This window comes from Protopterus annectens, chromosome 3.part1 (assembly GCF_019279795.1).
Source record: "Protopterus annectens isolate FY-2018-M chromosome 3.part1, PAN1.0, whole genome shotgun sequence".
Taxonomy (NCBI): domain Eukaryota; kingdom Metazoa; phylum Chordata; order Ceratodontiformes; family Protopteridae; genus Protopterus; species Protopterus annectens.
In genome coordinates, this window is record NC_056732.1 from 1,115,014,264 (window position 1) to 1,115,037,505 (window position 23,242).

General features: G+C 35.7%; 1 protein-coding gene across 1 annotated transcript in view; it reads left to right on the plus strand.

Annotated features, from left to right (window-relative positions):
* The window catches only part of LOC122797754 (DENN domain-containing protein 3-like), a 1,015,730-nt gene that overhangs the window by 704,308 nt on the left and 288,180 nt on the right, over window positions 1-23,242 (plus strand). Inside the window, exon 12 of the mRNA XM_044066279.1 lies at window positions 1,437-1,540. Coding sequence (XP_043922214.1) covers window positions 1,437-1,540 — 104 coding nt within the window. The remainder of the gene's footprint in view (window positions 1-1,436; window positions 1,541-23,242) is intronic.

Sequence of the window (23,242 nt, forward strand, 5' to 3'; positions counted from 1 at the left end):
TCACCTAAACCCAAATATAAAAATGAATAATAAAATGATAGACCTATCTAGCCTCCCCATAATTAAAAACTCCACTGTATGGCAGTTTTACCATTCTAAAACCTTTCCTGCGGTTCTATTCAAATTTGAGTACAACAAAAACCTAGGATGTCCTTTTTGTTTCCTCCAGCATGCAGATTTACTCCACATCTTTTGGAGTTACAAAAATATAAATAAATTATGGTGCTGTCTTAGAGCTCAGCTAGAAAAAATAGGGTATGAGAAGACTACCTTTTCTTGGCAAACCACATTCCTGAATATTATTCCTAAACCTATAACAGGAGTTCGGAGGCACAACTTAATAACTGTGTGCGCTCTTCTCAAATACCTTATAGCTAAGAACTGAGTAAATCCCTCAGTAATCTCTTGGGAGAATGTTGAAACTATGGCAATTAAGTATATATCTGCTCATAAATTTTGCTCTAGCAGTAAAAAGAAAAAAGGCTATTTCCAGAAGTACTGGTGCAGTCTCTTTGACTTAATTCAAACAAAGTAATCATCATACAACAATTACTACTATTAACAAAATCTGCGAAGACTTTTGTGTTCGTACTTTTCAGTCCTATAACAAATAAATGCTGATGATACTCTGTTGTTAATCACACTAGTATGATGTCTCTTTACACATTTGTTAAGGCATCCAAGTTGTAAATGATGTGAATACTGCTCTCTAACATTATACCCTCCTTTTCCTCCTTTATTTTACTCATAAATCAAACTTACATATTTTCCTCTAACTATCGCTCATTCTTCAGTTAAATATGGATAAACTACATCTTTTCCTATATCACATTAGTTGTTATAAGGGGGTTTATTTACTTTCTATCTCTAAGGTTCATGTTTTGGATATAGCTACCTTGGGTGTTTAGGATAGATGTTATTCCTTTATCACCTTTTCTTTTCTTTTTTCTGTTATTTGCCTTGCTATGATAGAATATATCTGCTTGTTTACATGGTTACAATCCTTTTGTATAGCAAGACTGACAACTGTATATAACGTATCATTTTTTTGGTATATTCCTGGTTTGTTCTTTTCTTTCTGTTATAAAATCTTGCAAAACTAATAAAAATTATATTTGAAAAATTTACTAAAAGTGACAGAGTTCACTTTCTTTCACTTTCTTTTTTCAGACAGAGAGAGCTGAAGTTAAGCTGTTAAACAAAGTGTGACCATCTTGGAAAGTCCCAAAATTTGTTCACTTTGACTGCCTGGACCAATAAAATGAGTCCATTATGCACAACTGTTTGCTTGCCTTAAATTAAATAATTCAGGAAAACTGTAACATAATATTTCAACATGTATTTTCATTGTGGAATTTTTTCCTCCCAAGATAGAACTTGTATGAATGTGTTGCAAATGTGTATGTTAGTAATATTTTGTTAATGTAATTTCTCAGGTGCTGGAGGCATATATTTTTCACTCTTTTCTGAAAGCACGACTTAGCAAAAGAATGGATGCCTTCTCAAGAATGGAGATGAATACTCAGTCTGATATGCAAAGGTAAAAACTTATGATTTTCTATACACTAAAATGGTTATGCAAGGATTATGTGATGAGGAATAGAAAGCACCAAATAGTGTATTTTCATACTTGAGTAAAGGGGTAGAGAAGAAGACAGAAGAGCAAATAAATAACAAGAAGCAAATTTAGCACAAGAGATAAGAAGTAAAATATTTTAGGCTTACCGGCCACAAGAGGAGCATTCAGGTAATACTGGGAGAGTAGGTCTTAGAGGAGTAGATCATGTTTCCTGTAATGACTGTTAGAGAATGCATTTGTATTTTTAATGTTCACTTATGTAACTGCAGTTACAAGTCAGACTGACACATATGATGACTGGGTAAGAACAGTCTTCCTTCTGCTTGAACACAAGTACTGATATGTCAGTAACAGAGAAAAGAAACAGTACATATACATGTGATCAGAGACTGTTTTCCTAACTGCTTTAGCACATACAATCTGCATAGAAAGGACCAGTAAGCTGTAGAAAGTTGGAACAGCATGATTGCATATGACTGGACATGAAAAGATGACACACCCCCCCCCAAAAAAAAAAAAATTAGACGTTTTTGATAAGCATTTACAGTACCATTTACTATGATTAGATGAGGCTGTCTTTAGTTAATTATGTATAAAACGTGCATGCATGTCCTGCTTTCAGAGAAAATCTTAATGTAGCTTGATTTGTTTGTATTTAATAAAGCACTAGAATGTTTTTACTTAAAGATGTCTATTATTTTTGACAATTCGCAATGGCAAAGCTAGCCATATATATATTTTTTTCTTTACAAATCCCAAACCAGCCACTGTATACAATGACTAGCCTAGCTGGTTTAAATCAAGAGAAAAGAAAAATGACAAGGATGATGGAACCCAGGTCTGGTGACACTTAAAAATTCAGACTGTAGATGAGAACTCTGTCAGTGTCTTTATGTTGTATGGCATCAACGTGGCTGTGATACAGTTTGCTTCTGCATATTGGTGTTGATAAAATGTTTTGTGCATGTAAAGCGCTTCCATAAATGTGCACTAAAGCAAGTAATCCTAATGTGATCTGATATGCTACAAACAGGACAATAGCAGAACAACTTTATTTATTTTTTTACTCAGATGATTTTTATTTTAAATTTGCCATAAACAATAAATGAAAACTTATCACGATTTACAATCAAGTTAGATAATTATTAACTATATACAAATTTACATTTAGCCTGACATTTTAAAACTTGCGTGATAACAAATTACACAGATATAGTTTAATTAAAGTTAAATAGTACTTGCTTCATGAGGAGGTTAGATCCATTTGCAAAGTATCAATCAAAGTTAGAACTTTTTTCCAAGGGTTTTTAGTTAATGGTCTAGGAAACAGTCTTAATTCTTTGTTTTTTATTTCCATTAAGGCTGTCCTCTTCAATAGACATATGAAATCTTCTTTGCTAGAGGCTGTGGTAGAATTCCACCTCTTTGGTATGCATTTCCTAGTTATAGCTAGTATAGTCCAAAGTAAATGAAGGTCAATCTTATTTGAAGAATAAGCATTATCAGTTATATTCAGTAATAACAAAGCCTTGTTCATGACAAAATTATGTGTATAAATCGCCTGCAAGAAATTGTTAATACTTTCCCAAAAGGGTTTAATTTTTATGCAATTGTAGAAAATGTGAGACCAATCAGCTTTATTGTACTGTTGACATCTCCAGCATAACCTATCATTAGAAGGATTGATTTTTGAAACTTTATCAGGGGTTAAAAAGGATCTATGAATGAATTTCCAGGTAAATATTCTCCAATAATGAGAACAAGAAGTTAATTTTACTGAGAGAAGTAAATTAGATTTATTTTCTGAGGTTAACTGAATCGTATATCCTTTAGTAATATATTGCCAATATGCTGGTTTAGGTTGTGTTTTGTAATTTTTTATTAGATTATATAAATATGAAGTACCATTTTCCAATTTCGTATTATATAAAATTTCAAACAGTCTGGAAATAAAATTTGGTGTATTTGAAAAAGAAGAATTATTTATTATCCTACATAGATCCTTGGAGTACGTCAATATATTCTGAAGCATTAACCATTCATGGGAATTCACTTTGTAAGTTGACATCATATATTGTAAATCCCATACTTGCTGATTTTTTGACAGTGTAACCAACAGATTAGATTTTTCTGTTCCCAAGAGAGGAATATATCTCTATGAATTCTATCTGGAAAGTTTTTAGTAATGCTGAAGGGAATTAATGCTGCAAACCAAAGCTTTAAATCCATATTCATGTTTATAAATTTCCTAAAATAGTCAAATAAATGATTTATTAAATTTGTCCTAATTAGTTTAGTTGTATTTTATTGATAATTTAAGGCCAGTGAGTACCATAATATATAGTCCTTGTCTAGAAAAGTAGAATTTTTAAGTAAATTATTTTCATTTATTATTATAGTTGTATGTAACAATTTCCAATTAGACATATAATTTGGATCGATCCATTAAACCACAGCTTTAAGTAAAGTTGCTCTTATATAAGATTCAATATCTGGGAAATTTATTCCTCCCTGGTCCCATTGTCTGATATGGTGGGTATATGCAATTTTGTTTCTTTTAGGAAACCACAGAAATCTTAGCAATATTGATGTTATTTTCTTAAGGTGAGTTTTCTCAGGAATTAACAAAGTGGCTTGTACAACATACACAATTTTAGGGAGAAGAATCATTGTAATCAACTGTAATCTATCTTCAAAATCTATAAAGAACTTATTATATTTACCCACTAGAAAGTCTGTTGTAGCTGTGATCCTTCTATAATTAAGTATTTCATTGTTGAGACATGTTCTCCTATGATATGATTCTTATCTATTTGAAAATCCTTTTTTTTATTTAATAATAAGTATTTAGACTTTTGTTTATTAAATCAGAGTCCTGAGATCTTATGAAATTTCTATATCAGATTATGTAATTCAACTAATGTTTCTTTTGAATTCAATAGTGTAAGAAGTATGTCGTCAGCAAAGAGCATGATCTTGGAGTTATATTGACCAAATATATTTAGTCCTTTTATCTTTGGATTGTTTCATATTAATATTGCCAATAGTTCTATAGCTAATGCAAATAAAATGGGTGACATAGGGCAACCTTGTTTAGTACCTCTCGTAACTTGTATAGCTTCTGAGGTAAAGGGTCCTAATTTAACATAGGTTAAATTATTTTCATAAACCTTTTTAATAAATGTAATGAAGGAGATGGGAAATTTATATGCTTCTAAGATTTTAATTAAATAATCCCAGTTCAAGGAATCAAAAGCTTTCTCAATATCTAGTCCAATTATTAAGGTTTCTATATTTTCTTTGTTTAAATAATCAATTAATGTCAGTATTCTTTTAATGTTATCATGTGGATGTCTAGTTTGAATAAACCCAGTTTGGTCATAGTTGATAATTTCATTCATATGATTTTTTATTTTTTTACCCAATATAGACAAATATTTTATAATCATTATTTAATAATGAAATTGGCCTATATGTGCGGCATTGACTATCAGCCTTGTTTTCTTTTAAAATGGATATGATTAAGGAGTATCTCCATGAAGGAGGAATTAATGCATGAGTGTGAATTTCAATAAATGTTTTATGTAGTAATGAGGTTATATTTTTGGGGAAAAGTTTGTAAATTTCTGTGCTTAAGCTATCCATTCTGGGAGATTTACTAGTTTTACTTCCTTTGATTGTATCTATGACTTCTTTGTGCGTAATGGATTTTTGTAATTCATTTTGTAAACTTTCAGGGATTGGTTTAATAATTGAAAACACATTTTCAAAAAGGGGATGTTCTGGCAAATTATTGTTATTTTTAAAATGATTTTTGAAATGACACTTGAAAGCATCTAGAATATCTCCTATTTCCGAAACTTTCTTACCTTTTTCTTCATGTAGTATATTAACAATAGTATTAGCTTTAGATTGCGTTTTAACTTTAACAGATAAGTTATGTAAGTGTTTTGGAGAGGTGGCATAAGAATTTCTTTTTAACCTCTCCATGGCTAAATTAGTTTTGTGATTTAAGATTTCAATATATCTTTTATTTAAGTCTTCTATTGTCTTCTTATTCTCTAATAAATTAGGAGATTTTTTAGATTTAAATAATGTGAGCTTCCTTTGTAGTTCTTGAAGTTCTGATTCCCATTCCTTGATTTTATTTTTATACCAAGCAATTGTTTTTCCATAGATATAAGCTTTTAATGAATCCCATACCATTACTATATTCGCTTTCGATTTGTAATTTACATTTACAAAGAAATTGAGTTAATTCACTAACCATTGCTTAAATTCTTTAATTTTTGTAATATATGAAGGAATTCTGGTAAGAAAAGCAAGTGATTTAAAATTTATTTGCACTTTTAGAACTAGAGAATTATGGTCTGAGAGGGGGCAAGGAATTATTATAAAGGAAGTATTTTTTGTTTGAAGATCCTGGGAAATATATATCTTATCAATTCTGGTTTGGGTACCATATCTATAATCTTGATGGGAGAATACCAAGGAATTACTATCTATAACATTAAAGGTATCTTTTAATTTTAAGGATTCAGTCCATTTTTTTAGTAATTTTTGCAGTAGCTGTTAGTCGTGGAGATTTTTTATTAGTAGTTTCAGACATATCTGTAATACAATTAAAGTCCCCCCCTATTATTAAATTACCTTTAAATATGCTTGTAATTTGATCTAAATGCTTTTTGACTGTCCCCATCCCAATACCCGTGTTACTAAACTTCAGAATGAGTATGGCTATATTATCTATATATTTATGTATTATTTCAGGATTTAATAAATTGTTTCTCCATAGAATTATTACCCCCCTCTTCTTTGTTTTAAAATTGGAACATGCTAAGGTCTTGAACTCACTTGGGTTCCATGTGAAATTATCATTGATCTTGAAATGTGTACTGTAAAAAAAATATTTGTGACCTGTTTAAGTTTAGATATCTTAGTAAGTTAGATGTTTTATTTGGACTATTTAGACCATTAATGTTTAACGATAATATCGAAAGGTCCATATCAAATTATTTTGAGGAAATATTTAAATGTGTCATTGAGTTTACCTGAAATCATCCCCTCCTTAAAAAATAAAGTATTATTGATTAGTACATAATCAATTATCTCAGTGAAGCATGTTATCACTAAGGTACTCAATAAGTATATGTCAGGCTCGGTAAAAATAATGAACAATTTAAAAACTAAAATAAATACTAAAGTTAAAGTAGTTAGCTCATTAATCCCTACCCACCATGGAATGTAATACATTCTTAGTCCAACAGATTGAAACATCTGGTAAACTATCACTCTAACTTCCTTTTCCCATTCCTTTGAGCTCCATATAAACTATAAATAATCAAGAAATCTAATAGACAACTATTATTGTGATTTAAAAACATATGGTTGTAGAAGGCATTGTTTAATATGAATGAACTACTATATCATTACCATCTAAACATAGAAAACAAATGCATTTGAATTATATTAATTATTAACTTATTCAGCTAATTGTATCAACATAACTTTCCATATTGGATATGAATTCATTTCTTTAAACACACAAACACTTTAATCCTTAATCACAAGGCTTGCAAGCAATAACATAAATTAAAAAGAATATCACATCTTATAATATATAAACATATGCTTTCAAAAACTGTTCATCAGATTTAAAAGAGACTGTATAATTACCTTATAATCTGAATATAGGCTTAATCTTATTTTATTTCAGCTAATAGTTATAGTAATGCTTTAGAAAGGCAGTCAAAAAATGCATATGTTTAAATTGGATTCCGGTGTGTAGCTCGCGAGACATATGCCTGCGAGCTACATCGCCGAAACCAAACGGCTGCATCAGCACTTCGCCGTAGTGCGAAGTGACTGAAAAGCACAGCCGCTGCAACGATAAGCTATGGACGGGCAGCTGCAGCCGTACGGGCTGTGTAACGCATTCCTTCTTCTCGTGCAGGAATGCATTTATTTAATTATTTATTTATTTTGTTGACATGTTAACAAACAAGTCTTTAGACTATGAACTAAATATTTGTAGTAGTTTTGTTAGTAATAGTTAATTTAATTTCCTGAATTTAGTACTAATCTATGGAGCTCCAAAAATGCTGCTTTTCAGTTAGCCATTCAGGCTCCGCCCCCCCGAACAACGTTATTGAAGTAATAAATTCATTTCCATTTTCACACTTGTCAGATGGCATGATAAGCTTCTAAACCGTTCTGCATCAAAGCTGATAAATGCATGCTTTGTGTTAACATGCAAAAGGTGTCAAGTCTTTCATTATAAGTTTAAATACTGTTCTAGAAACTGCACTTAAGTATCAACAGAAATGGCAGTTAAAGAGATGAAGTAAAAAACAAAAGTCCATATTTACAGAGTCACATAAAAGGTAACAGCGTGCAAATGTTAATCATGGGCTTACCCTCAACACCAAGAAAGACCGGATAGTTTATTTTTGTAACTCTGTCATTCATACTATTTACCACGTAGATAATGTTGCACTTAAATCTGATGCAGTTACCAGAGACTTGGGTACTTATGGTAATAATAGTTTCATTTGCCCACCATGTCTAGTATGGGTGCAGATGCCTCTTTGTATCTAACTAAGAGAAAGTAAAGTTTAGATCACTCATTGTTCAGAACAAAGATAAACTGAATGTTAGTCTGAGACGTTCCAAGTAAAAAAAAATACACAGCACACTGTTAACAGAATTATTCAGTATTTTGTATGATTTTTCAGTAGCTGTGTCTTTGCAGATAAACTAATGTGGAAGTCTTCCATGTTCACCAGGACTAGAAAGAACCTAGCCACTGGGGATGCACAAGCCTGTGCATTTCTTTGCGCTGGTCCGAAGCCTTGATAAATGGGGAGGGTTGCGTCAGGAAGGGCATCCGGCATAAAACTTCACCAAATACTTCATGCAGACACCAGTAAATATTTCCATACCTGATCGGTCGAGGCCCAGGATAACAACGACCGCCACCAGTACTGTTTGCCAACAGGGTGCTGGTGGAAATTGGGCTACTGTTGGCTGAAGGAGGAGAAGAGGAGGAAGGCATGGCTGAAGGCAGGAAGAGAGGAGAAAAGCTAGGACTGTGGTAGTGAGGGTCGGAACTTTGAATGTTGGCAGTATGAGTGGTATAGGGAGAGATCTAGCCGATATGATGGACAGAAGGAAGGTTGGTATATTGTGTGTTCAAGAGACCAGATGGAAGGGGAGTAAGGCTAGGTGTTTCGGAGGTGGGTTCAAATTGTTTTATCATGGTGTGGATGGGAGGAGAAATGGCATAGGAGTTATCCTGAAAGAACAGTATGCTAGGAGTGTTTTGGAGGTGAAAATAGTGTCTGATAGAGTAATGTTTATGAAGCTGGAAATTGATAGTGTAATGATGAATGTTGTTAGTGCATATGCTGAATGAAGTGGTGATGACTGTACCCAAGGATGAGAGAGTGGTGATTGGAGCAGATTTCAATGGGCATGTTGGTGAAGGGAACAGAGGGGATGATGAAGTGATGGGTAGGTATGGTGTTAAACAGAGGAATGCAGAAGGTCAGATGGTAGTGGATTTTGCAAAAAGGATGGACATGGCTGTGGTGAATATGTATTTTAACAAAAGGGAGGAGCATAGGGTGACATACAAGAGTGGGGGAAGATGCACACAGGTGGATTATATCTTATGTAGGAGGCTCAGTTTGAAGGAGATTGGAGACTGGAAAGTGTAGTTAGGCAGCATAGGATGGTGGTTTGTAGGATGAGGTTGGTGATCAAGAAGAGGAGGAAGGAGTGTGAGGGCAGCACCAAGGATCAAATGGTGGAAATTGAAAAAGGGTAATTGTGAGTTGGAGTTCATGGATGAGTTAAGACAGGCACTGGGTGGCAATGAAGAGTTACCAAATAGCTGGATAACTACAGCAGAGCTATTAAGGGAGACAGAGCTATTAAGGGAGACAGCTGGAAAGGTGCTTGGTATGACATCTGGACAGAGGAAGGACGACAAGGAGACATGGTGGTGGAATGAGGAAGTACAGGAAAGTATACAGAGAAAGAGGTTGGCAAAGAAGAAGTGGGATTGTCAGAGAGATGAAGAAAGTAGACAGGAGTATAAGGAGATGAGGTGCATAGCAAAGAGAGAGATGGCAAAGGCTAAGGATAAGGCATATGAAGAGGTGTATGAAAGGTTGGACACTAAGGAGGGAGAAAAAGACCTGTACTGATTGGCTAGACAGAGGGACCGAGCTAGGAAAGATGTGCAGCAGGTAAAGGTGATAAAGGATAATGAGGGAAACATACTGAGAGGCGAGGAGAGTGCGTTGAGGAGATGGAAAGAGTACTTTGAGGAGTTGATGAATGAAGAGAATGAGGTTGGATGATGTGGGGATAGTGAATCATGAAGTACAATGGATTAGCAAGGAGGAAGTAAGGATAGCTATGAAGAGGATGAAGAATGGAAAGGCTGGTCCAGATGACATACCTGTGGAAGCATGGAGGTGTTTAGGTGAAATGGCAGTGGAGTTTTTAACCAGATTGGTTAATGAAATCTTGGAAAATGAGAGAATGCCTGAGGAATGGAGAAGAAGTGTTTTGGTACCAATTTTTAAGAGTAAGGGTGATGTGTAGAGCTGTAGTAACTACAGAGGGATAAAATTGATCAGTCACAGCATGAAGTTATGGGAAAGAGTAGTGGAAGCTAGGTTAAGAAGGGACATGATGATTAGTGATCAGCAGTATGGTTTCATGCCGGGAAAGAGCACTACAGATGCGATGTTTGCTGTGAGAGTGTTGACGGAGAAGCACAGAGAAGGTCAGAAAGCGTTGCATTGTGTTTTTGTAGACTTAGAGAAAGCATATGACAGGGTGCCTAGAGAGGAGTTGTGGTATTGTATGAGGAAGTCGGGAGTGTCAGAGAAGTATGTAAGACTGGTACAGGATATGTATGAGGGTAGTGTGACAGAGGTGAGGTCTGCGGTGGGAGTGACGGATGCGTTTAAGGTGGAGGTGGGATTACATCAAGGATCAGCTCTGAGCCCTTTCTTATTTGCAGTGGTGATGGACAGATTGACAGACGAGATCAGACGGGAGTCCCCGGGGACTAAGATATTTGCAGATGACATTGTGATCTGTAGTGAGAGTAGGAAACAGGTGGAGACGACCCTGGAGAGATGGAGATATGCTGTAGGGAGAAGAGGAATGAAGGTCAGCAGGACTGAGACAGAATATATGTGTGTGAATGAGAGGGAGGATAGAGGAATGGTGAGGATGCAAGGAGTAGAGGTGGTGAAGGTGGATTAGTTTAAATACTTGGGATCAATAGTTCAGAGTAATAGTGAGTGTGGAAGAGAGGTGAAGAAGAGAGTACAGGCAGGATGGAGTGGGTGGAGAAGAGTGTCAGGAGTGATTTGTGACAGACGAGTACCAGTAAGAGTGAAAGGGAAGGTCTGCAAGAGGGTAGTGAGACCAGCTATGTTATATGGGTTGGAGACAATGGCATTGACAAAAAGGCAGGAGTTTGAGCTGGATGTGGCAGAGTTAAAGATGTTAAGATTTGCACTGGGTGTGACGAGGGTGAACAGGATTAGGAATAAGTATATTAGAGGGTCAGCCCAGGTTGGATGGTTTGGAGACAAAGCCAGAGAGGCAAGATTACGTTGGTTTGGACATGTGCTGAGGAGGGATGCTGAGTATATTGAGAAAAAGATGCTAAGGATGAAGCTACCAGGTAACAGGAAAGGAGGAAGGCCTAAGATAAGGTTTATGGATGTGGTGAGAGAGGACATGCAGGTGGTTGGTGTGACAGAGCAAGATACAGAGGACAGGAAGAAATGGAAACAGATGATCTGCTGTGGTGACCCCTAATGGGAACAGCTGAAAGAAGATGATGATGATGATGTTCACCAGGACTGGAAAGGATACTACAGTTTCCTTAACTCTTTGTGTGAGTTATCAAAAAGAATAATTTGTCAAAAAGCCTTGGAAGCTGTTGTACTACTTTGATTAAGTCCATTTTATTTTGATGAAACTTGCTTCTACTCTAATAAGACCTGAATGGCATGCAGTCAGACTGTGTGACTATGGTATTGCTCCTAAATGACAGTAAAAGTAAAATCTAGCAAATTTATGTCAGACTTGCTATCAGTAAGTTCGAAAAATAGAGGCCATTTTTCTTATTTTTGCTGGTTTTTTTTTTTTTTTTTTTTAGAGAAAAGTGTTTAACAGGTACACCAGGCCAAGCTCTTACATTGCAGTGATGTCAAAAATTACAGAATATTTTTTACATTTACATAAACAAGTAAAAAAAAACTGAGGCATTCTGTCATTACTGTACTGCACAATTTCTTAACTTTTATTTGTAGCATGTCACAGTCTAACTTTTAGTTTGTCATGTTTTGTTAATAATTATTAGTGTGACACAAAGACTTGAGTGTCTTGTACTACATGGTAATACTCAAACAGTAAAATTTCATTTGAAAAGGTTCATATGCTACAAAAATTGCAGACAAGATTTAATATGTTCATTAGACAGTTCATAAAATGAGTTAACTGGTTTCACATGGAATTTTAACATTAAAAAATTTACGGATGATCTTATAGAAATCTTCCTTTTTAGAGAAGCTGGTATATGATATGTATTGTTAATTCCTTCTTTATTTTTAATGAATTGAAGTTGTTTTTAATTCGTAAAGTATGATCACAACTAGATCATTTTGCATATCATTTTTACAACCATTATGTGTAAGATATGTGCACATTTTTATTTTTTTCTTGCAAGAATTATTCTCCTAAAATTCAAGAGACATCAAAAGATTATATTTTTGTAAGACAAATGCAAATATGAGGATTTTATAATGATTTTTTTTCCAAATACTTTTAAGGGGGGATGCTAAAAAATCAGTTTTAGTTACTAGTTTAAAATGGAATTAGAAACATCTGACCACAAATAAGTAACAAGGCAGTGAGCATATGCATATTGCTCAGTTTTTTTAGGCACAAATTAGGCCTAGTTGCATGCACATTTAAGCATGAAGAAACCTATAGAGTTGCTTTCTACTATAATTTATTTTATATTTGGAAACGGAAGCGCTCAGTAAATTTTATTTTTGGTACTTGTGGCGTCATGGTTGTTGCCTCTGGCTTTTGGATTTATTAGTTTGTTGTGCTTGTTTTTATCATTTAGAGACCATGAGACAAAAATAAGATTAGTTGTAAAGTTAATTATAATGTATTAGACAAAGTTAGGAGTTACACAATAATATTTTTCTGCCTCCTTATCTAAAGAGATAGTCACCCAAAGAAATATAGGATACTTTTGTTAGTCAGAATTTTATTTTGTAGCAGTACTGACAGAGATTTAGGTATTCATTAAAATAGATTTCATGATTTTTTTCACTAAAAATGAGGGCTTCCATGGTTGTAAGTATCCTTGCAGAATTCACAAATCAAAATGATTTTATTAAAATTTTACCACAAAAAACACAGCAATTTTAAATGCTTAGTATTATCTGTATAGTTTTGGGCATTGTCAAATATCTTCCTCAGTATGCACAGCATTGTATATGATCAAACATAGATTTTACAGAATCAATTGTCATCTGACACTACTCATGCATCAACTTAAAAAAAGTAAAGTGACAACTTTATTGTGATATGCTTATCATAAAAAGTTATATAATTACCTGAAAAAAGTTGTAAAAGTTAATTATTTGTGTATATTACTTAATGTTTATGAGAGATGAGACACTGACAGGGTGTTACAGCTTTTGTTTAAAGGAGTAGCCGTGACAGGAGATAATTTGCATGTTATTTTGCATGTCAAAGTGATGATTCTTAATGTTTAGTAACTACAAGGCATGAACATTGTATTAACTAGTAGTGGATTAAAAAGGAAAATGCAAATTGAAACTGGATTTGTAAAAGTAAATAATGATATAATTAAAATATGTAACAATGACTATGTATGGGTTTATTAAAATATTTTCTGACAGCATGTTAATTTGGCATAAAAATGCCATTATGCAGTTATACAAGATTGTTACAATTTTGCTTTTGTTTATAAAATTTACCCTAAACATGAATATTGAGTTATGTTTGGTCAAGCAAGTCAAGATCATAAAGGTTACATACACAGTTGAGATTTGCACATTACCTGATGGGATAAATCATACTTTTTCACAGGGTACATACCCTCTGCTTTTGTTTTATTAGTACAAGTCTGAGTAATAATATCTGACCTCTGACAACTGTATGTCTAAGCAACAAAATATTTAATTAAAAATGTTAAATTGTGTTACAAAACATGATTTAGTACTTGACATCTAAGCATTTAAAATTACATTTTGACCTTTGATAATCTGCCTTTAAAAGACTAGTTGACAAAATTATTTAAGTCCATTGTGTCTTTTGAATTTTACTTGTTGTCTTATTCAGTGTAAAAAAGGCACCAGGGCTGAGTAACAGCTATCCTTTGGGTGGATATGTAAGATGTTCTAATCTCTACACATTTAGAGGCAGAGTTGTTTGTACATTTGTATTTTGATTGTATACTTTTGTAACTGCAGTTAAAAGTCAGACTGACACACGGGATAGCTGAGTAGTAACAGACATTCTTCAGTTTGTACAGAACAAGTGCTGATATGTCAAGGAAAGAAACAGCTCATGTTGATGTAACCAGAGACTGTTTTCCTAACTGTTTTAGTATATACAGTGTATGTAGAAGGTGTTGGAAAGTTCTGAAAAGCACTATAGATAGGCATACCTGGTTATGAAAAGATGATACCCAAAAAGAAGTTAAAACTCCTTTCTGATAAGGATCTGTAATACCCTTTGCTATGATTAGAGAGGGCTATCTTCAGTTATCTATGTAAAATGTGCTTACATATCCTCCTTTGAGAGAGAGAATCACAGTGTAGTCTGCTTTTCTTGTATTAAATAAAGCAGTAGAATCTTCGACTTAATGATATGTATTATTTTTGACAATTTATAGTTACTTCATGGATGCAGTAAGGTGTACTGAGTTGAACAACGGGCAAACAGATACCCGAGAGCTTCTAAAGAAATGCTTCAGACAAGAAGCTGTAATATTGGAATTCAGTAGTAACATACTTAAGTGAAGAGTGTCTTCTGTGTGGAGACATGCGTGAATGGGTGTACCTTCGTTGAAGGTTGTGAGTCAGGGTTGGCAACTCGGCACATAAAAATCTACTGCCAATCATTAGTGGACCAGAGTTCCGCTGTGGCGACCCCTAACTGGGTAACCGGGAAAAGCCGAAAGACACAACAACACAACATTCAGTATGAACAGTGGATTCCGCGGTGGTACAGCAGTAGCATTGTTACCTCACAGCAAGAGGTTCTCCCGTTCGATTCTCGGCTTGGCTTGGGAGTGCCTTCTGTGTGAAGTCTGCATGTCCTCTCTGCGGTTGGGTAGCATTTGAAAGACATACGTGCGTAAGTGGGCGTGCCTTCGTTGATGCCCAACCTTCAACGAAGACATGCATGCGTAAGTGGGCGTGCCTTTGTTGAAGGTTGGGTATCGAGCTGGCACCTCGGCGTTTCGTAAAAATCTACTGCCAATCATTAGCGGACCGAAGTTCTGCTGTGGCGACTCCTTACCGGGAAAAAGCCGAAAGACAAACAACAACATTCAGTATGAACAGTAAATTTACAGGGCAGTATTTTTGTTTGCTTGTTTGTATTTAATTAATTTTGCACTGTCTCATGCTGACCTCCTACATGTTAGCATTCTGACCATACATTCTATCTGGTAATGGTGAGAGAGAGAGACAGATTGGGATATTTGTTGCTCCCTGTTCATGCAGCTGATTATCGGCTGCTGTCCACTCCTCTCACTGGGTCTATTGGACATGCCTTAGCCTTCCCTGGGCTCAGCCAGATTTACATCCATGGTCATTGTGGAGATTGTGGATACTGACATAGCATCATACTGCTGCTGGGGATTTTGCCGTACCTCCATTCCATCTTGCAGCAGCCTTGCTGCTTACAAGAGGTTCATGTACACATGTGCACATGAGTAACCTCCTAAACAACTGGTATGCCATTTACAGAGCAGTGCTAGCCTGGCTTTTAATGCTGCTACTGCCGAAAGCCTAGGCAGCCTTCCTCCCCAAGATGGATGAACTGATGTCAGTCACTCACTACCACACTTTTTCACTCATCTAATCTCTCCAATGCTTGTGCCACTAGTAAACCCATGATGCCTGGGATACAGCAAGAGCTTTATTCCTTCACACCACAAGGCCAGACCAGATTGGAATCTTTTTGAGCTTTTTCTTATCCACCATCCCAAGTGGGTGGGTGGACCTACTGGCACCTGCCATGTCATTTCCTGGTGGAGGCTGGGGAAGAAACATTGGTATGGGTACGTAATGAGGGGAACAGGGTGGAGATATGGCTGAGCTGCTGTGGAGGCGGGACAACATGCCGCACATCTCCATTGCAAGCCCACCCACCCCCAAGCCCACCATTTGGTCCACAAGGGAGTGGGGAAATAGGTCATAACTAACCCCCCAGATGGGAAGCGCAGACATGCCTAGTCCCCAGGTCCCTAGCTAACAACACCAGTTGGAGTCCTGGGGCAAGAAGATAATTAGTAGACCCAGCCAGGAATAGAGCTGCCGGGCTGGTATCATGATGGCTAGAGAAAGAACAACAAAAAAAAAAACTGTAAGGTGGAAAGTGTACATGTGTTTCACACACGTGCCCACACTGCTGCTTTACATAGTTTGCCTTTCCAGTGCAAACACTGTGACCTGCACTAGGAGGCTAAAAGGTAGCAAAGAAATCTACTGCCCCCCCCCCCCATAGGGTAGAGGTACCTTCGTATTTCTTAGCCCTCAATTTACTCCCCTAAAGTGCTTCTAATTTAACCCCCTGGTTGCCAGTATCACAGATGCTGACTTTAATTTGCATCACCAGACTGGCAAATACAGAGTGATTAACCTGGTATGCTGCCAGCTTTGGTTTGTGAAAGGTGTACTGATAAAAGCTTTGAGGAATGGATGTCCCTGTGAGGACTATAGAGAGATGGTATAGAGAAAGGGTTAGTTAGTTGTTACAGTCTGGAGCTGAATAGTAATCGGGAATTACTACATTTATAAGTCTTTTTTTTTGGATTTGATGTAGGAGATGGGGAAGAAAGGATGAAAAAATGGAAGGTTGCAGTGAAGGCAGATTAATGTGTAGCAGAGGGTGGGATGGAGTGCATAAACAGTGTTTATCAATATGTGTTGGAATCTGAAATATCGGTTATGCCGAATGAAGTGGCCATGCCGATTATGATTCTGGTAAGACAAGTAATGTTTGTAAATAATTTGTTTCAGCAGTTAACAAGGAAACAGAAAACAAAAATAAGTGCACAAGACCCAGTGTTGCAAGTCACAGAACATTTAAGAACAGACTGCTTCATGCTATGGCTGAATTTTCTTGGGCATGTCCATTTTTTTGGATGATATTTAAACTGGACAGGTCTTCTGAAGCTTGGGTTTATGGGGAAGCTTGTTCCATAACCGAGGTATAATTTGCATAGCAAATAACCTCTCTCTGCCTCTAGTGATCCTAAGAGTGAACTCTGAGTTATCATTATGCAATGTTATATGCAAATAATTTGTATGCCATTATGTTCTAACTACGAAATATTTGAAGATTTAAAAAACTTGTTTTGATTGAACTTGTAATTAGCATTGTGTCTCTATAAATTCTCTTCAAATTAAAGTAAGTAGAATAGAATAGAATAAAATAAATGAAATGAAAACTAAACAATGGAATAAAGTAAAAAAGAGGTTAATGTGGTTTTGCTAAATGCCAGAAGACTGAACAACAAAGTATGTGATTTAGATGCTTTCTTCTGCTTGAAAATTTTCATTGCTTTACCGATAATGAAACCTAGTTTCAACATACAAAATGCACATTACAAATTCTAAGGTGTACCTCCTTTTGTTTGTTGTAGACTGCATGGGATAGGTGGTGGTGACTTGATCATTGTAAAAGATCTAAAAGCTAGAAGCCAAGAAAACAACTCAAGGCTATAAGTTGTTCATGCAGTAATTAATATCTGTGGTGTTGGGAGTTTATAATATGACCATGCATATCTGTCCCCTACAGAGTATGAGAAGTGCTGGCTAAATTCCAATGTATAAAAGTAGAGAAAATGCAGGTCATATGGGTGAATTTTTTAAATTTGTTTATTTATTTAGTTAGCTTTGTTTTTCAGGAAAGTCTGACTGGACAGAGCCCGTTTTCAGTAGAGGCCCAGGGAGAAAATGTCCACCACAGTACATGTATATTAACAAGTGAATTTCAGACAGTTCTCAGAAAAAAAAGTTACTTTTTTCATGAAACAACAAACATGATTACAAGACAGGTACATACAGTGAAGTATTTACATCAACATTTATCATCTATAATATATAATAATATATAAGGGACTGTATCCATGAGCACATTTATTGTATCCAGAGATTAGATGAAAAGAGTGCTGTAGCTAAACATGCACGTTCATGTGGTTTAATGCATTCATTTACTTTTTTGGTAATGCAATTTATTGATAATAATCCTAGGTTAGTTGATATTAGAAATAAGGTGGAGCAAGCTGAGTGAAGGTGGATTGTTTCATTACAAGCTGATAAGGGGGCTGGTCTTAATGAAGCAGTTCCCTTGAAACCTTATATTAGGTCACGTGATTTTGGTTAAATGAGACCGGATACTTTGTATTTATTTTGCTTTGGGGTTGTATCATGCGATTGCAAATGTTATGTTTATTGGTTTATTTGTTTATTTGATTTGTATTTAAGTAGTTTGTTTTGAGTCTGAATATTTGATCTGAAGAAGCATATTTTTACGTGAAAGCACGCATCTTTTAAATTAAATTTTATTTTAACCTCAGCTGTGTGGTGCTCCATTTTTTTTGATATATTTGTGTTTCTCTTGGAGTGCTGTTTTTTCAATGCTGGTTTGTTTCCAGTTTAATCTGTTTTATGAATAAATTCTAGAACACTCCCACTAGCCCTTGTTGTCTAATTACAGGGAAATTTCAAACAGCCAGTCACGTTTGAATTTGCTGACTCACACACTCTTTTAATGGTTGCCAACCTTATGATTAATGAGATTAGACAGTAACTAATTGTTTTTAACTTAGAGACCAGACTATATGGTTTTGTAAATTAACGATTACAGTGGCATTCACTCTGTTGTAAGAGGTGGTTGATTGCTTATAAGTGATTTGTTATTAAAAAAAAAAACATTTCATGGATGAGCATTTTTTTATCAAATAATTTCTTACCTTACAGATCAGGTGAAGCCTATTTGAACAAGAATTAGTAGTTTCATTCAGCCGATCTTCTCAGCTGAATTACGCTTTAAACTTCAAATGAAATAACTGGTGTTTGAGCAGTTGTCTTTCAGTCACTTATTGAGTACCTTTGTTTTGATACATTTATAGTCATTGAACTTAGGTGAAAACAAACTCTAGGTGAGTGTTGTTTGTCATGGAGACCAAGCACAGAGAAACAAGTATATTCATCATGTTTAAAAAGTTTATTGGGGTCTTGCTCAGAATTATTTACTCCAGCTTGGAGGAAGAAAAAGTCATATTTATGTATTTATTTTTATCAATATTATTTAAACAGAATTTGAAAATTAAAAATTGCAAGTCCAGGTAAGGTAAATACTTGCTGTGACTTTTATTCAGGGCAGTTAGTGGTCATGCTAACAAACTAAACATAAAAGCTTCAAATATCAGAGAACTTAGAATTATTGTATTTTGCAGTGTCCCTGGGTATGTAGCTAGCTGAATAGTAATAGGTTTATCCCCACTGTCCATTGTCCTGCATTTTAACTTTTTCTGGTGGAATTATTTTTATTATTTCCAGTATGCTCATTCAGGGTCTTGATGTTTAGATTAAACTGGTTAACCTGAAATGAAAAGTCAGATTGTTCCATGGGGTCAATTGTACTTAGAACAATGCGGCTAGATACTGCTGTAGAACACTTTAATAACATATTCTTACAGACCTTAAATAACCTAGCACCAGTATATAATAAAAGAGTAAAATCCAAGCCCGCACCATGGCTGACAAAGTAAATCAAAAAATCATGATAAAAAGGGATAAATCCTGAAAAAAACTGGTATAAAAATAGAACTCAAAATTCCTTCCAGCAATTTAGACATCTTAGAAACCTTGCAAACTCCATTTCAAATAGGATAAGCAAACACATTGTACCAGTCTACAAGACAAACAAACACATAAATAACCCAAAACATTTCTGTCATCACTAAATAAACTACTCCATCCTGATAAGACCACTAGTCCATCTCCAAAAACAGATGATACGATAGACTCATCACCACACAGTTTAATTCCTACTTTATACAATCAGTATTATCTCTCTTAGACACTAACACATCTGCCCCCTCACTCTACTACTGTCTAATCAAATCCACCCACTGCTCTTTAGTTTTAGTCCAGTACCTACCTCCCTTGTAAGGAAGATGCTCATTAAACTAAAAACTACTTCTGTAGCTGTAGACCAACTACCATCAGACTACCTAAAAATGACTGCAGAAGTCATAGTCTTCCCTGTGTCCACACTAATTAGTAGGTCCGTAGCAGAAAGATATGTCACATCACTGTTGAAAAAATCCTGCATCATACCACTGCACAAAGGTGACACATCTACAGAGTTTAATAACTACAGACCAATAACAAGTCTCTCCCAGCGAAATGCATCCTTATGCAGCTGATGCAATACCCAACCTCAGATAACCAGCTCTCAGAAATACAACACGGCTTTAGGCCCCAGCACAGCAGCACTACTGCTCTACTACATTTTATCAGTGTAATAAACTGACATAGAAATGATAGTTTGCTTGTGCCCACCATGTTCTTAGACTTGGCAATGGCATTTGTGATACTATGTCGCACCAGCAACTTGCTTATTTGCTCTCCTCAATAGGACTTTCACAATACTCCTTGTTATCTATATGGAAGGCAACAAGCTGTTAAATGGCAACAAACCTACTCATCCTTTCAACCATTTAGCACAGGTGTCCCTCAGGGTTCTGTCCTGGGTCCTCTACTTGTTGTTGTGTCTTTCGGCTTTTCCCAGTTAGGGGTCTCCACAGCGGAACTCCGGTCCGCTAATGATTGGTAGTTGATTTTAATTGCTGAGTTACCAGCCCTGGCGCACAACCTTCAATGAAGGTACGCCCATTCACGCATGTCTCCACGCAGAAGGTGCTCTACCTGAGACTCTACTATTTAATATATTTATTAATGACCTCCACACCTCCACTCACCATGCTAGTTTAGTTCAGTATGGAGATGATACAGCATTAATATATGCGGCCTCAACAATAAATAAGCTCCAAGACATTACCCAAAAATCTTTCTACTCTGCAGAAACATGGCTCAAAGAATCAAACCTCTTACTCAACCCCAAGAAAACAAAGTTAATGCTTTTCACCTCAAAAATTTGCCAAAATCAAAAGCAATCTTTTACCATAAAGTCAGCAAATAATACTGTCATTGAAACTGTAACTCACAGTAAACTTCTAGGCATTGTAATAGCTGACAATCTCAAATATGATCACCATATAGTGCACACCATTAAATCTACACACCAGAAACTAAGCTCCCTTTATAGGATCAATGGATTCCTTACAAAACCCTACCCACCATCTTCTTACTGCCGACTGTGTTATATGCCACTCGTATCCTAACAAACATTAACAATACTCAAAGAAAGAAACTTGCCTCCTGCTACAGTAAAATAGTTAAATTTGCCACCAGTGTCCCTCATAGGACCCACCGTTGTTTTAGCTTAAAGCAATTAAACTGGCTTGAACTGCTCAACTGTTTAACATATTCACAAATGATTACAGCACACAAACTCATTCATCATCCAGAAAAATGCCCTGCACTACAAAACATATTACTACCCAACTGTCCAGCAAGGGACATCTGTTCTAGTAACAAATTCTAATTAATTACAAATAAGTCAAATAATGTTGCAGGAAACTTGCTTTACTCCCAGTGCGTTGCTAAACTCTGGAATAGTATCCCCATACAAATAAAACTGTCCGTTGAACGCAGTATTTTTAAACCAGTGCTTACACATCTTAACCAATCCTGGTCCTGTACATGCTTATCACAGGGACAAAACCTTTTCACTGTACAATACTATTCATATACTCTCCTTAAACATATTATTATCAATATCTTACTGAAATGACAAAACTATTTTTATACATAACTGCTGCCTGTACAGTCCACTAAAGTTGCACATGGGTTTTCTCTTTAGTAACTTCCTCCTCTGTAAAATCTTAGAATGTATAAATGTAACTACTGTTTGTGTATAAATGTAAATAGAAATGTAAGTACACTGTGTTTAACTGGAACTTAGTATAATGTAATGTAAGCAAATGGAGCTTTTCTCCCTGGGCCTCCATTGAAAATGGGTATTACCCTGCCGGACTTTCCTGGTAAACAAAGACAAATAAATAAATGTTCCTGCAGCAGTATTAAACATGTTTCTTCAACTGTTTGTAAATGAATGAGTGGTTTCATCACATCATGTTACTTCATAGTTGCAGTGGGTTATTTAGTTTTATCAGAGCCTCTGTTGGGCATGCCCACTGAATATCTGAATAAGGAGGTAAGTGTGTGTTAGCGTGTTAGTGTGTGTGTGTGTGTGTGTGTGTGTGTGTGTGTGTGTGTGTGTGTGTGTGTTTTTATGTGTTTATTCCCTAGGGGTATCTGATTGTGCCTCACTGGATTCTGTATTTGAATTTGTTGTGTAGAGTTTGTTTTATGTTAATGAAAGATGCTGCACTTGTGAAAGTTAAACGCTTCCTTCATCTTTTGTATTGGATGTAGTGTAGAAAACTGCAAAATGATCCATTGTTGAAAAGACAGGTGGGTGCACAGGACAATTATATTTCTTGACATGTTGGGTTTATTTATTCATTTACTTAAATAAGTACGTATGTAGATTGATAGGGTCTTACTAAGCTTCTTGTCAAGTAGACCATCAAGAAGCTCAGCCTCATCACTCAATATTGATGGGAGAGTAGCAATGTTCCTCATTAACTAGGTATTTCTCAGGTCTTGTGTGTACACTGGAATGATAGGATTGGTGCCTTTTGAGCCCTCTAGTGACGACAGTGAAACCCACTCAGCTCAAGCTTGTCCCTACTCATAAGTTTTTGCTGTCTTCTTCAGATCCTGTTGCTGCCATTTAGTAAATGATGTCTCAGTTTGAGATTGAGAGCTTTAGAGAGAATTTTCACAGCTTTTTGGGGCAGCTAAGTGGCAATTTTAAATTGATGACTATTATTTAGTACTTGATTACACACAGGTGTATTTTGGATCACTTCTGCAGCTCTTTATTTCTGTACTTTGTCTTCTGTTTTTCACCTTATATTTCGTCTCCCAACCTCATTCCTACCCAGTCAATTCTTGAGCCGCTGGTCCACTTGCTTTCTGTCTGTAAGTTCTTTCCTTTCCTTGGGCTGAGAGTTGTAATTCGTACATTGTTTTTTGTGTGTGTGTAGTTTTGCTATTAGAATGGACAATGGTTTAAAAATGCAAGCCCTGCAGGCATGAGATTCCACTGCAGGACCTCCATAAATTTTGTTTACTGTGCTTAGGACGTTGC